The sequence below is a fragment of the Schistocerca cancellata genome, chromosome 3 (genome assembly GCF_023864275.1).
Source record: "Schistocerca cancellata isolate TAMUIC-IGC-003103 chromosome 3, iqSchCanc2.1, whole genome shotgun sequence".
NCBI classification, from domain to species: Eukaryota; Metazoa; Arthropoda; class Insecta; order Orthoptera; family Acrididae; genus Schistocerca; species Schistocerca cancellata.
In genome coordinates this window covers 90,892,149-90,905,436 of record NC_064628.1, presented here as the reverse complement: position 1 = coordinate 90,905,436, position 13,288 = coordinate 90,892,149, and the positions used below count along the sequence as shown (strand labels likewise).

Genomic DNA, 13,288 nt, shown 5'->3' with positions numbered 1-13,288 from the left:
AGGGTGCGTTTCTGGATGAGGTATCGAATATATTGCTTCCCCCTACTTATACCTCCCGAGGAGATCACGAATGTAAAATTAGAGAGATTAGAGCGCGCACAGAGGCTTTCAGACAGTCGTTCTTCCCGCGAACCATACGCGACTGGAACAGGAAAGGGAGGTAATGACAGTGGCACGTAAAGTGCCCTCCGCCACACACCGTTGGGTGGCTTGCGGAGTATAAATGTAGATGTAGATGTAGATGAATTCGTTATCACAATGTCTATATCCTTAGAGAAATTCAAAAGCATCTTATCATTCATAAGCACTTCAGTATCACACTTCTTTCCCTACTGATTCTTTCGGAAAATTCCCTTAAACTTTAGTCTGCTCTTCATGATTGCTAAATTATGATCGGAGTTTGTATCTGCTCATGGATTCATTTTACAATCAGTATGTATTTACTACAGAACTCAATCTTTCTCTCTCTCATTCCTGCCACCAAGTCTATATTTCCTCGTGGCATTGTCTTCTATTCCTCCTCCTACTACCACTTTCCAATCCTCAATGTTTATGTAGTGAATTAACCTTTGAGTATCTTCAAATGATTTCTCTATACCTTCATCTTCTGTTTGTGATGCCGGCTTGTATACCAGAGTTACTGTTGTTCGCATAGATTTGCAGTCAATTATCATTATAATAATCCTGTCATTCAACTGTTCACAGTAACTCACGCTCTGCCCTACTTTCCTATTTACAACGAACCCTACTCCCGTTACATCATTTTCTGCAGCTGTTGATAATACACTCTATTCGTCTGACCAGAAATCTTTATCTTCTTTCCATTTAATTTCACTAACCCCTACTATGTCTAGATATAGTCTTTGCCTTTTCCTTTTCCGATTTTCTAGCTTCCCGGCGGCGTTCAAACTTCTGATATTCCACTTTCCAACTTGGATAATGTTACCCTTTCGTTGTTTATTTGGTCTTTCCTCATAATTAGCTCCCTCTTTCAGTCTCTTTCTTAATGGTATACTAATCCGGAACACTATGTCAATGGAGACATCATCATAACAAAGCAGTGAGAGTTGTAGCCTCTCCCCGATGTTATTCAATCTATATATTGGGCAAGAAGTAAAGGAAATAAAAGAAAAATTCGGAGTAGGTATTAAAATCCATTGAAAAGAAATAAAAACTTTGAGGTTCGCCGATGACATTGTAATTCTGTCAGAGACAGCAAAGGACTTGGAAGAGCAGTTGAACGGAATGGACAGTGTGCTGAAAGGAGGATATAAGATGAACATTAAGAAAAGCAAAACGAGGAATGCAGTCGAATTAAGTCGGGTGATGCTGAGGGAATTAGATTATGGAATGAGACATATAAGTAGTAAAGGAGTTTTGCTATCTGGGGAGCAAAATAACTGATGATGGTCGAAGTAGAGAGGATATAAAATGTAGACTGGCAATGGCAAGGAAAGCGTTTCTGAAGTAGAGAAATTTGTTAACATCGAGTATAGATTTAAGTGTCAGGAAGTCGTTTCTGAAAGTATTTGTATGGAGTGTAGGCATGTATGGAAGTGAAACATGAACGATAAGTAGTTTGGACAAAAAGAGAGTAGTTGCTTTCGAAATGTGGTGCTACAGAAGAATGCTGAAGATTCGATGGGCTGATCACATAACTAATGAGGAGATATTGAATAGAATTGAGGTGAAGAGGAGTTTGAGGCACAACTTGACCAGAAGAAGGGATCGGTTGGTAGGACATGTTCTGAGGCATCAAGGGGTCACCAATTTAGTATTGGAGGGCAGCGTGTAGGGTAAAAATCGTCGAGAGAGACCAAGAGATGAATACACTAAGCAGATTCAGAAGGATGTAGGGTGCAGTAGATACTGGGAGCTGTACTGAGCTTGCACAGGGTAGAGTAGCATGGAGAGCTGCATCAAACCAGTCTCAGGACTGAAGACCACATCAACAACAGTGCGGAAGTTTGCATTGCCTTCCGCATCTTTATGCTGTTTATCGTTTCTGAGTCTTCCGCCGTTTAGGGGCAGTTTCTTATCCGAAGGACAAAAGGGTGCAGTGGAACTCTGTTCGACCCTCTGCCCTTTTTGGCAAGGCGGTTGGCTGAAGAGGGCTGCTCATAATAGCGGACCTCTTCGGCTGCCATTGATGATGATTTTTAATCAAAATTTGAGTAATGACTGGGAATGATCATGGAACGCAGGACATTTTGTTAATAGTCAGAGATGCTGCCCATGGACAGCAGGGAGTCAGAACTATCCACAGAGCCCGTTGCTTCTGGTGCCGCAGTTGTTTTACGTACTGGGACTCTAGGACAATCTCTCAAAATATTGGTCCCAAAACAGAGCCCTGTGGACACCGATTCCGTGCTGTTGGCCGTTGTAAAACATGGTATTCGACATATATGTTGCAGACTTCACGGTCTCCGCGACCCGGCGCCGCTCGGTCCGACTGCGCAGACGGCCTCCAGCCTCCGGCGGTGGCCACAGCCTCCGACGTCGTCCACCTGCGCCGCTCGATGCGACGCCGGTGGCCGCGCTGCGCACGCGCCGACTGGCCCCGCCCCCGGCACGCCCCCCCGTGACGTCACGGCGCCCGGGCCGCCGCGGCGCCGGCCCGGCGCTGCCGCCGCCTCAGTCGGCCCGCGGGCTCCAGTGCGCGACGACACACATGCAGCGCGACCACCGCCGCCGGCACCGCCACCGCCGCTGCTAGCGCCCGCGCACAAGCACCCACAACCACACACTCTCTCTCACAAACACACACGCACCGAACCGCCGGCCCGCCCGCCATGGAGCGGCCGCTTGCTTTCGCCGCCGCCATCTTGGCGCTCACATTACCCTACGGTGAGTACGCTCTGCGAGCATCTTGGGTGTCTGGCTACTTGGTGTGGGCGAGCCGAGAACCGCTTGTGAAATGAACCTAGTAGATCCCCTTAGTGTGCAGATGTCACGCAATACATCGACGTTATCCGGGTTGCCGAGTCTGAAGGCTGTCATTTTTCATCTTACGGATGTTCCGCAAACTCCCGATTACTCGGGTTAATGCGGATCCAAGACTGCAGAATAATCGGAAAACATGGACACTACGAATTATAAATATTTTTTAAAATATGCTGTTGACTACATTTAAAACCCTTTCTAGATTTAGATAAAGCCTTTGCCGATATTGATTGGAACAAACTATAAGAAATTTTGAAGTTAATAAGGATAAAATATGGAGAGCGAAGCGTTATTTGCAGCAAGAACTGAAACCTTACTGCAATTACTACACTCGAATGGCATGAAAGGGAACCAGTAGCTGAGAAGGAAGGTTGAGACGATTGTAGCTTATCGCTGATATTTTCAGCCTCTACAATGAGTAAGCAGCAAGCGAAACAAAGAAGAACTTTAGAAAGCGAGAAGATATAAGCACATTTGAGGTTTCGCTTTGACATACTAATTTTCTCAGAAACGGCAAAGGAGTTGGAGGATCAGTTAAACAAAATGCATAATTTATTGATAACGGTTAATAAAATGAACTAAAACAAAAGCAAAACAAGGGTAATGGAATACAGTAGAATGAAATCAGAAAATGTTGAAGGAATTAGATTAGTAAATGAGGCACTAAAAGTGGAGACCGAGTTTTCCTATTTGGTCTGCAGACTATGCGACGATGGTAAAAGTAGAGAGGATATATAATGCAGACTGGCGATAGAAAGAAAATAGTTTCCCAAAGAGAGTAAATTGCTAAGATCGAATATAAATTTTTAGACTAGGAAGTATTTTCTGAGTGTATTTGTTTGGAGTGTAGTGAAACACGAATGATTGACAGTTGAGACAAGAAAGGAAGTTTTGAAATGTTGTGCTGTAGAAGAATGCTGAAAATTAGATGGATACTTCGAAGGACTAATGATGAACTACTGAATCGAGTTGGGGAGAAAACAAATTTATGGCACAACATGACTAAAAGAAGGAATCAGTAGAAAACATAACCTGAGGCATCAAAGAGTCGTCAGTTTGCTAATGGAGGGGAGGAACAGATGAACAGGCTTGTACAGGTTGTAGTACAGCAGGATTCACCAAACGTGTCTTCGGAGTGAAGAAGAGAACGAGGGCATAAGACAACAACGGAACATTCTACATAACACATTCGAATGCCCATAGATTCATTTACGTGTTATTCGCAGGAAACCGATAGCATATTCACAAATTGGAAGCAAAAACACTCTGGACTTTGCATAACTTTCTTTCAGGTTACTTTACGGAAAAAAATCATCCAACTGATTTTTTTTCTGGTTTTCTTTTCGTTTTTTTTTTTTTCGTAGCTAAGGCTCTCATATTCTGGAGACTCAGAACTTCGCTGTAATGAAATGTACATATATTGTCTCGCACGCTCTAATAACAGGCCGACGCATTTCAGTGCCTCCGAATGCGTGATTTCTGTTTCCTCGATCGGCTCGTCTTCGATCTCAGCCTCTGCCAAACACAGTTCGTTCACTACATCCTTGTCACTTGCCTGCTCAAATCTTAATCCACTGGCATCGCTGTTTAACCACTGGCGGATGTTTTTGTCATTCACGTCTCCGCAACCAGAAATTCGTTTCATAAGATTGATCAGACGAGTAACAGTATCGCATTCGTCTGTCTCATAATGTCCAAAGCCACTTTTGGTGGAGTATGCTGCAAGTTTATTCCACGAGTAAGCTACTGTTGTATCAGAGCAAGAATTCTGCAGGGTACCTTAACAGTTTTCTTTTCAATCGGATTTAAATGAGTTGAAAGTTATCGACCTCTAGTTCCTAGGGAAAGGACTAACCCAGAAATATAGACACGACATCGTCAGGGAACATAAAACAACGATTGAGTCCACGCATTCGGATAACAATAGAACGCGACAAACGGACAAAAATTTCAGGTGTATCTTTTGATTTCGTTGGTAAAACGTGTATCACATGCGTGATAGTGTAGTCTAAGCACCAAAATACTACTTGTAATTATAACTTGTAATTATAACAGACTACTTCAGGTTTCGATTCTAATTCTTTCAAAGATCGCCGAACTATGCGAGGATAAATCGCAACCTGATAATTGGGAGCTTAGTGTAGAAGTCTCCATTGTAACTTCGGCGTTACGCCGTTGTTAAGCATCTACATACATACAATACAATATATGGGGAGAGAACAGTTGTATGAACAAGGAATTCGGGGATCTGTTAACATGGACGTAAATAATGAGTAATCGATGCATGTCACGGTATAGGTACAGCTTTTAAGCGACATTACTGTTGTAGGGTTGTGTCCCACTTTGTGGCGCAATAAGAAAGCATACGTACATGCGTTACATGTGATGTTACGGATTCAAATTGCGTGACAGGTGTCAAGGCAGCGACTGACTACAGTGGAGGTAAGTAACGTAGTCACTCCACTTTTTGTATTCACTTGCAGGTTGAAATACAGCAACGATTGTACAAACCGTGTACATGGAGCAAATACTCTTATAACAACGGGGCACGTATCCACCTAATGTATCAACTATTCAGCAATCCAGTACAGAAGTTGCAATATACTGATTCTCTGAGCCGTAACTTCTAGTTCATGTCACTCCCTCGTGCAAAGACTGTCCAAAGCTTAACATTTTGGAGGTTAAATGGAGAATGCGGGATTCACTATGAAAAGCCGATGTAATATTAGTAAATTACAGAATTTAGTTGTATTGCTCAACTTGCACAGATGGTCAGCTGCAGATAGAGTAAAAATCCAGCGACAACCTTATATGATGACTACAGGAAGTGGAAAAGTAGGAACGGATCGTAGAACTGAAAATATTATGAATTAGAATCAGGAGCTGTTGTTTCCTGCTGCTTCTGTGAAAAACGCTACTACTGCTCACTCCAGATATTCAGAGTGAATCACCTCACCAATTTTATTTCGTGTGCTGTTCGAGACATCGAGACGGGGTTTTCTGCGACTAATAGCAGGCAGAGAAGCACGTAATTTTGTTGTGCAGAAAATAATCTTAATTTTCGTGTGAACTGAGTTATTAAAGAACACTGTCATTTTTTTAACATTTTTGGAAAGTTTTTGAAAAGAGTACAGTGGTATGACGTTCGTTAATGATGGCGTTGTATGTGCTTATTAAGTTGAAAGGCAGGGAAGTCGGAATGTGGCTCCGTCGTTATACGCAGCACGGGTCAGGGCTAATACATAAACAAAACGTATTTCCTCTTAGACGTATTTATGTAGTTTAAAGAACACATTTTCTTAAGCCCCTTCTGGTACGCTATAAGCTAAACGACAGTTACACTGTCAACAGTCGTAACTGATTTTGTGTCTATACGACATAGACACAAAATCAGTTGCGACTGTTGACAGTGTAACTGTCGTTTAGCTTATAGCGTACCAGAAGGGGCTTAAGAAAATTATTTCAAGTGTGTTTATACACTTATGCTTAAGTTAACACTTTTTTTTGCCGAAACACAGAAACAGTTCAGAAGTCTGATACACACTTGGTGGTGTTTACACCACAAATCCCAATTCCGACCGAGCTACTTTTCAATTTTGGCATGTTGCTCTGATTTTTTGCGAAAAGTTTCAACGTCGCCATTAAAAAAGAATATATCACTATACTTTTCGTCTCAGAAGCCTCGAACGCATTTAGAAAAGTATATCGTTCCATTGTTTAAAGCAATACCTGCATCAATATCTCTGTTAATACAATAGTTAAGAGTGTCATCCATGCAACAAAATTACGCGTCTCGCTGCATGAGGTACTTCTTACATGGTCAGCTGCACGAGTAAAAATTGCTTCAAAAGCCTTTGATGCAACTTTTACTCGTGCAACTGGCCGTTCTCTTTCATTATTACCGTTATCCTGCGGCATTACGGTCTAAACCTGGCTTGCTCACGGTGGTGTTCTTTTAACTACGCTCTGTCATTGTTTTTGTATTTACGAATGCATGTCATTTCATGACTATAGTTAATGATGGTTTCCAGTGCGTGTTCACCGACTTTTTACATTTTGAACGCTCTGAACATAGTTTTACCTAGCAACAGAAACTAGCTACCGTACCACAATTCTAATATGAAAAATGGGATCCAGGCATTAAAAGTTTTTTACTTTAAAAAGTTTTTATTTAGTAAAGTAGGCTAAGACCACCATCTCCTGCCTAAACAGTTTACTTACAGGGTGTTTCAAAAATGACCGGTATATTTGAAACGGCAATACAAACTAAACGAGCAGCGATAGAAATACACCGTTTGTTGCAATATGCTTGGGACAACAGTACATTTTCAGGCAGACAAACTTTCGAAATTACAGTAGTTACAATTTTCAACAACAGATGGCGCTTCGGCCTGGGAAACTCTATAGTACGATATTTTCCACATATCCACCATGCGTAGCAACGATATGGCGTAGTCTCTGAATGAAATTACCCGAAACCTTTGATAACGTGTCTGGCGGAATGGCTTCACATGCAGCTGAGGTGTAATGCTTCAGCTGTTCAATTGTTTCTGGATTCTGGCGGTACACCTGGTCTTTCAAGTGTCCCCACAGAAAGAAGTCACAGGGGTTCATGTCTGGCGAATAGGGCGGCCAATCCACGCCGCCTCCTGTATGTTTCGGATAGCCCAAAGCAATCACACGATCATCGAAATATTCATTCAGGAAATTAAAGACGTCGGCCGTGCGATGTGGCCGGGCACCATCTTGCATAAACCACGAGGTGTTCGCAGTGTCGTCTAAGGCAGTTTGAACCGCCACAAATTCACGAAGAATGTCCAGATAGCGTGATGCAGTAATCGTTTCGGATCTGAAAAATGGGCCAATGATTTCTTTGGAAGAAATGGCGGCCCAGACCAGTACTTTTTGAGGATGCAGGGACGATGGGAGTGCAACAAGGGGCTTTTCGGTTACCCATATGCGCCAGTTCTGTTTATTGACGAAGCCGTCCAGGTAAAAATAAGCTTCGTCAGTAAACCAAATGCTGCCCACATGCATATCGCCGTCATCAATCCTGTGCACTATATCGTTAGCGAATGTCTCTCGTGCAGCAATGGTAGCGGCGCTGAGGGGTTGCCGCGTTTGAATTTTGTATGGATAGAGGTGTAAACTCTGGCGCATGAGACGATACGTGGACGTTGGCGTCATTTGGACCGCAGCTGCAACACGGCGAACGGAAACCCGAGGCCGCTGTCGGATCACCTGCTGCACTAGCTGCGCGTTGCCCTCTGTGGTTGCCGTACGCGGTCGCCCTACCTTTCCAGCACGTTCATCCGTCACGTTCCCAGTCCGTTGAAATTTTTCAAACAGATCCTTTATTGTATCGCTTTTCGGTCCTTTGGTTACATTAAACCTCCGTTGAAAACTTCGTCTTGTAGGCGGTGGAATTCCAACATCAGAAAAATCCTCTGTTCTAAGGAATAAACCATGTTGTCTACAGCACACTTGCACGTTGTGAACAGCACACGCTTACAGCAGGAAGACGACGTACAGAATGGCGCACCCACAGACTGCGTTGTCTTCTATATCTTTCACATCACTTGCAGCGCCATCTGTTGTTGACAATTGTAACTACTGTAATTTCGAAAGTTTGTCCGCCTGAAAATGTACGGTTGTCCGAAGCATATTGCAACAAACGGTGTATTTCTATCGCTGCTCGTTTAGTTTTTATTGCCGTTTCAAATATACCGGTCATTTTTGAAACACCCTGTATATAGTACATCCTTGGGACACATTCGACGTTACCTTCGTTTTTGTAGGATAAGAGACAGAGAGGAAAGATTGCAAAGAAGGAAGTGACGAGATAGCTGGTGCGGCTGCCAGCAGTGAGTTCAGGGAAGTGTTCAGGCGACGGAAGACTTTCACAGCCGCTGCGCGCGTGACTACTCCTTGTAATGAGTGGACAACGCTTCCTGCCGCCTCAGAGTAGGACAGCTCAGATTACGTCAGAGCTGAAAGCGACGGACTCGGAATGTACTAATCTGTAATACGGACAGGTTGTAGCACTCAAGATGCTAATAGTCGAACACTTGTTTTGGGACGATCGATATTCTGCTGATGAAATACGCACTCCTAAACGCAGTAAAATCTCATGCTGAATCTCGCTCATTCGCATTACGGTGAAGCTGGAAGAACATGAATTTAGGGAGACTCATTAACAAGATAACGCAGCAGTTCCCTAAGAGGGTAAGTACAGGGCTATTACAAATGATTGAAGCGATTTCATAAATTCACTGTAGCTCCATTCATTGACATATGGTCACGACACACTACAGATACGTAGAAAAACTCATAAAGTTTTGTTCAGCTGAAGCCGCACTTCACGTTTCTGCCACCAGAGCGCTCGAGAGCGCAGTGAGACAAAATGGCGACAGGAGCCGAGAAAGCGTATGTCGTGCTTGAAATGCACTCACATCAGTCAGTCATAACAGTGCAACGACACTTCAGGACGAAGTTCAACAAAGATCCACCAACTGCTAACTCCATTCGGCGGTGTTATGCGCAGTTTAAAGCTTCTGGATGCCTCTGTAAGGGGAAATCAACGGGTCGGCCTGCAGTGAGCGAAGAAACGGTTGAACGCGTGCGGGCAAGTTTCACGCGTAGCCCGCGGAAAATTGGCTCATGCCACAACCGGAGACCGACAGCGCCGACTTCTTCTCCCAACAGGACGGTGCTCCACCGCACTTCCATCATGATGTTCGGCATTTCTTAAACAGGAGATTGGAAAACCGATGGATCGGTCGTGGTGGAGATCATGATCAGCAATTCATGTCATGGCCTCCACGCTCTCCCGACTTAAACCCATGCGATTTCCTTCTGTGGGGTTATGTGAAAGATTCAGTGTTTAAACCTCCTCTTCCAAGAAACGTGCCAGAACTGCGAGCTCGCATCAACGATGCTTTCGAACTCATTGATGGGGACATGCTGCGCCGAGTGTGGGAGGAACTTGATTATCGGCTTGATGTCTGCCGAATCACTAAAGGGGCACATATCGAACATTTGTGAATGCCTAAAAAAACTTTTTGAGTTTTTGTATGTGTGTGCAAAGCATTGTGAAAATATCTCAAATTATAAAGTTATTGTAGAAATACATTTACCAAGCCGGCTTGTAATCTTCACAACAATAGATGATATTTCTAAAATTGAAGACTTGTTGTAGGAATGAAGCGTAAAAGACAAAACAGTTATCAACGTCAGACACATATACTTCCCTTTCGATCTAGGGACAATGAATCTTCGCCTTCGTTAAGTATCAGTGGTTTACATCTGTATTTCTTTTCCTAAATGTAGACAGTTTTCTGCCTTATGTTTTATTTTGCAACAGAGTAATTACTGAGTGTTACTTGTTTCACAGTATCGCACTGAACTCATACAACACAACATCTGATAACATGGCTACGAGGGCTATTCGGAATGTAAGGTGCTATCGGTCGTTAAATGGAAACCACTGCAAAAATCAAAATCAAATTTTGCTACATCTTCCAGCTACATAGCCGTCGTTCCCACTGAGACATCTGTCGTACCATTGTACCAACTTTCCAGTACCATCGTCTTACAAGTCAGCTGTCTGTGCTTTCCGCCAATTCTCTATGCTGACCTACAGCTCGTTGTCTGTGCCAAAAGGTTGTTGCCAGCGGTGCATGTGAGCAGAGATGAACCTCAGGGGGGGGGGGGGGGGTGAGGGGGAAGGGAGGCCAATTATTGACTGTATTGTGGGTGATCAAACACTTCCCATAGAAAACGCTGCAGGAGCATCTTGTAACCTCCCCACACGTAATAATTAATGATGGATTAATGTGATTCTTATTTAGTGTAACCTCTCTACAGAAATTCTTGTTCATTTATAACCTCCCTACAGAAATTCATTCGCATTTAACCTCCACACAAAATTTGTTTCCCATTTAATGTAAGCTCGAAACAGAAAAATTCCTAAATCTCGTAATAAAAAATAAATTCAGTAACCTGGTAAAATTTGGACGACAGCAGTGCTGCGTCATGGCCCTGTAAGATCATTCTGAATAAAAAGCAAAAATTCTCACCTCGATAAAATCGGCAACTATCTGCTCTTACAATAGCTTTTCCCGGCACAGCTCTGTGCAATGCTGGCCTATGCATTTATTATTTATGAAAGGAAGCAAATGATTTTTCTTTTGCAACAATCGGAATGAACATGCATTAAAAAATATATTAAATTCTTTAAATTGAAATGAATGCTTGTTAGAAATTAGACAAAGATTATTATTAGGACATTTTTTAAAAGATTTACATGTGAGTTTACATTATATTACTAGATATGCGCGAGGCTGCTTTTTTACCTTATACAATAATACTCAGGCTCCGGCATCGCTGCACCGCGACCGGCCCAGCCAACATGATACACCAGACAGGACTGACTAGCGCGGACAGGCGACTGCTCGCTAGCAACAACATACTGCTACTGCTACACAGTTCGTACTGCAGTCAACACTGCTCTTTGGTCTCAGATTCTCTTATAGCTTACATATCGCAGGGAGCGCGTACCTCTTACAATCTTCATTGCCACTGTAGTGTGTGGCCGAGCATTGTCGTGTAGAACGAAACGCATGACAGATATGTTCTGTGGGTTGCACAGCTACAGGCGAAATCTTTCACCAGGGCCTCATACTTGGCGGGAGACACAACTTTCTAGCCATCTTTACGTTATCAGTTTCAGCTCTCGACTGAAAAGAGCGACGTGTCGCAATCGACAGGTCTACTAGACTCTGCCCAGTACATTTGTGCATAGCTTCATCAGATTTTCACTGTGGTTTCTGTTTCGCGCCCTGTAGGATCCTACTTTCCTAATATCCCTCGTACTTACAAGATACTATACTAAAAAGCACACTGTAGGTTATAATAGATTAGCTGACCAAAAATATGCGGACACCCCTATGTAATGTAGAATTGACCACTGAATGTCACGAGAGGCAGACCAGTAACAAAAAAAGGAGTGTTGTAAGTAAACAAGCAAACTCCTGCATAATGGGTGGATCAGGAGCGCTGAGTGACTTCGAATGTGACTCGTCATCCCGTGTCACCTGACTAACAGATCTACCAGAGACATTTGAGCTCTTCCAAAGCTACCCATGTCGACCGTTGGTGACGTCATTGTGAAAAGGAAATAGGGAAGAACATCCACACCTAAACCAAGACCAGGCAGAACTCTTGACAGGGACCGTCGAGCATTCAGGAGGGCGGTTGTGAACAGTCGCATGAAACTGGCGGAATGAATCGTTAGTGAGTTCCAAAGTGCTACCAGCAATCGAACCAGCACACTGATTGTGGGCACAAAGTTAAAAAGAATGGGGCACAACGGTCGACAGCCTCCTTGTAAGCCAAAAATCCCTGCAGTCAATGTTACGATACGTGACATCATGTGTGTTGTCAATAGTGAAGTGCGGAGGAGGCTGTGTAACGGTATGGATGTATTTTTCATTGTTAGAGCATCTTCTCCAAATCGCGCTTAAGATAATACTGTATGCGTAAGATCACGAAAACATTTGACAGCACTGTGTGCTGTGAACAGCAGAGGAACAGTTCGGAGATTATGACTGCGTCAGTATGACGAGCCTGGGGACTGGGCGTTTGTATTGTCCTCATCATTTCATCATCATTCGGGGAAAGTGACGAGACTGGACTGTGGAAAGATTGGGAATTTGTACAGGTGCTGATAACCACACAGCTGAGCACCCCACAAACCAAATACCATTAGCAGCGGCAGCAGCAGCATGGCGAAGCACGGTGTCACAAAGCAAAATCTGTGAGACAATGATTCCTGCTCAATAACATTCCTGAAATGGATGGCATGCTGAGAGCCCCGATATGAGCCCAGTGGAACACCTCTGGGATGAGCTAGAACGTCGAATTCGGTCCAGACCACAGCGTCCATCTCTACCTTCCCTGGTTTCGGCCCTTGAGCAAGATTCGGCTGCCATTCCTCCACAGTCATCTGGATAGCTTGTTGAAAGCGTCCACAGCAGAGTTCAAGTCGTTATAAGCGCGAAGCGTAGGCACAATCCATATTAAAGTCCACTAATAGCTTTCTGGATACTTTTGATTGGCTAATGTTCACTATGTGATCAAAAGTATCCGGACACCTGGCTGAAAATGACTTACCAGTTCGTGGCTCCGTCAATCGGTAGTGCTGGAATTCAAAATGGTGTTGGCCCACCCTTGCCTTGATGACAGCTTCCACTCTCTCAGGCATACGTTCAATCAGGTGCTGCAAGGTTTCTTGGGGAATGGCAGCCCGTTCTTCACGGAGTGCTGCACTGAGGAGAGGTATCGA

General features: G+C 43.7%; 1 protein-coding gene across 1 annotated transcript in view; it reads left to right on the top strand.

Annotated features, from left to right (window-relative positions):
* The first annotated feature begins 2,650 nt into the window (after positions 1-2,650).
* LOC126177085 (protein Skeletor, isoforms B/C) overlaps positions 2,651-13,288 on the top strand; it is a 744,541-nt gene continuing 733,903 nt past the window's right edge. Inside the window, exon 1 of the mRNA XM_049924333.1 lies at positions 2,651-2,847. Coding sequence (XP_049780290.1) covers positions 2,793-2,847 — 55 coding nt within the window. The 5' untranslated portion in view covers positions 2,651-2,792. The remainder of the gene's footprint in view (positions 2,848-13,288) is intronic.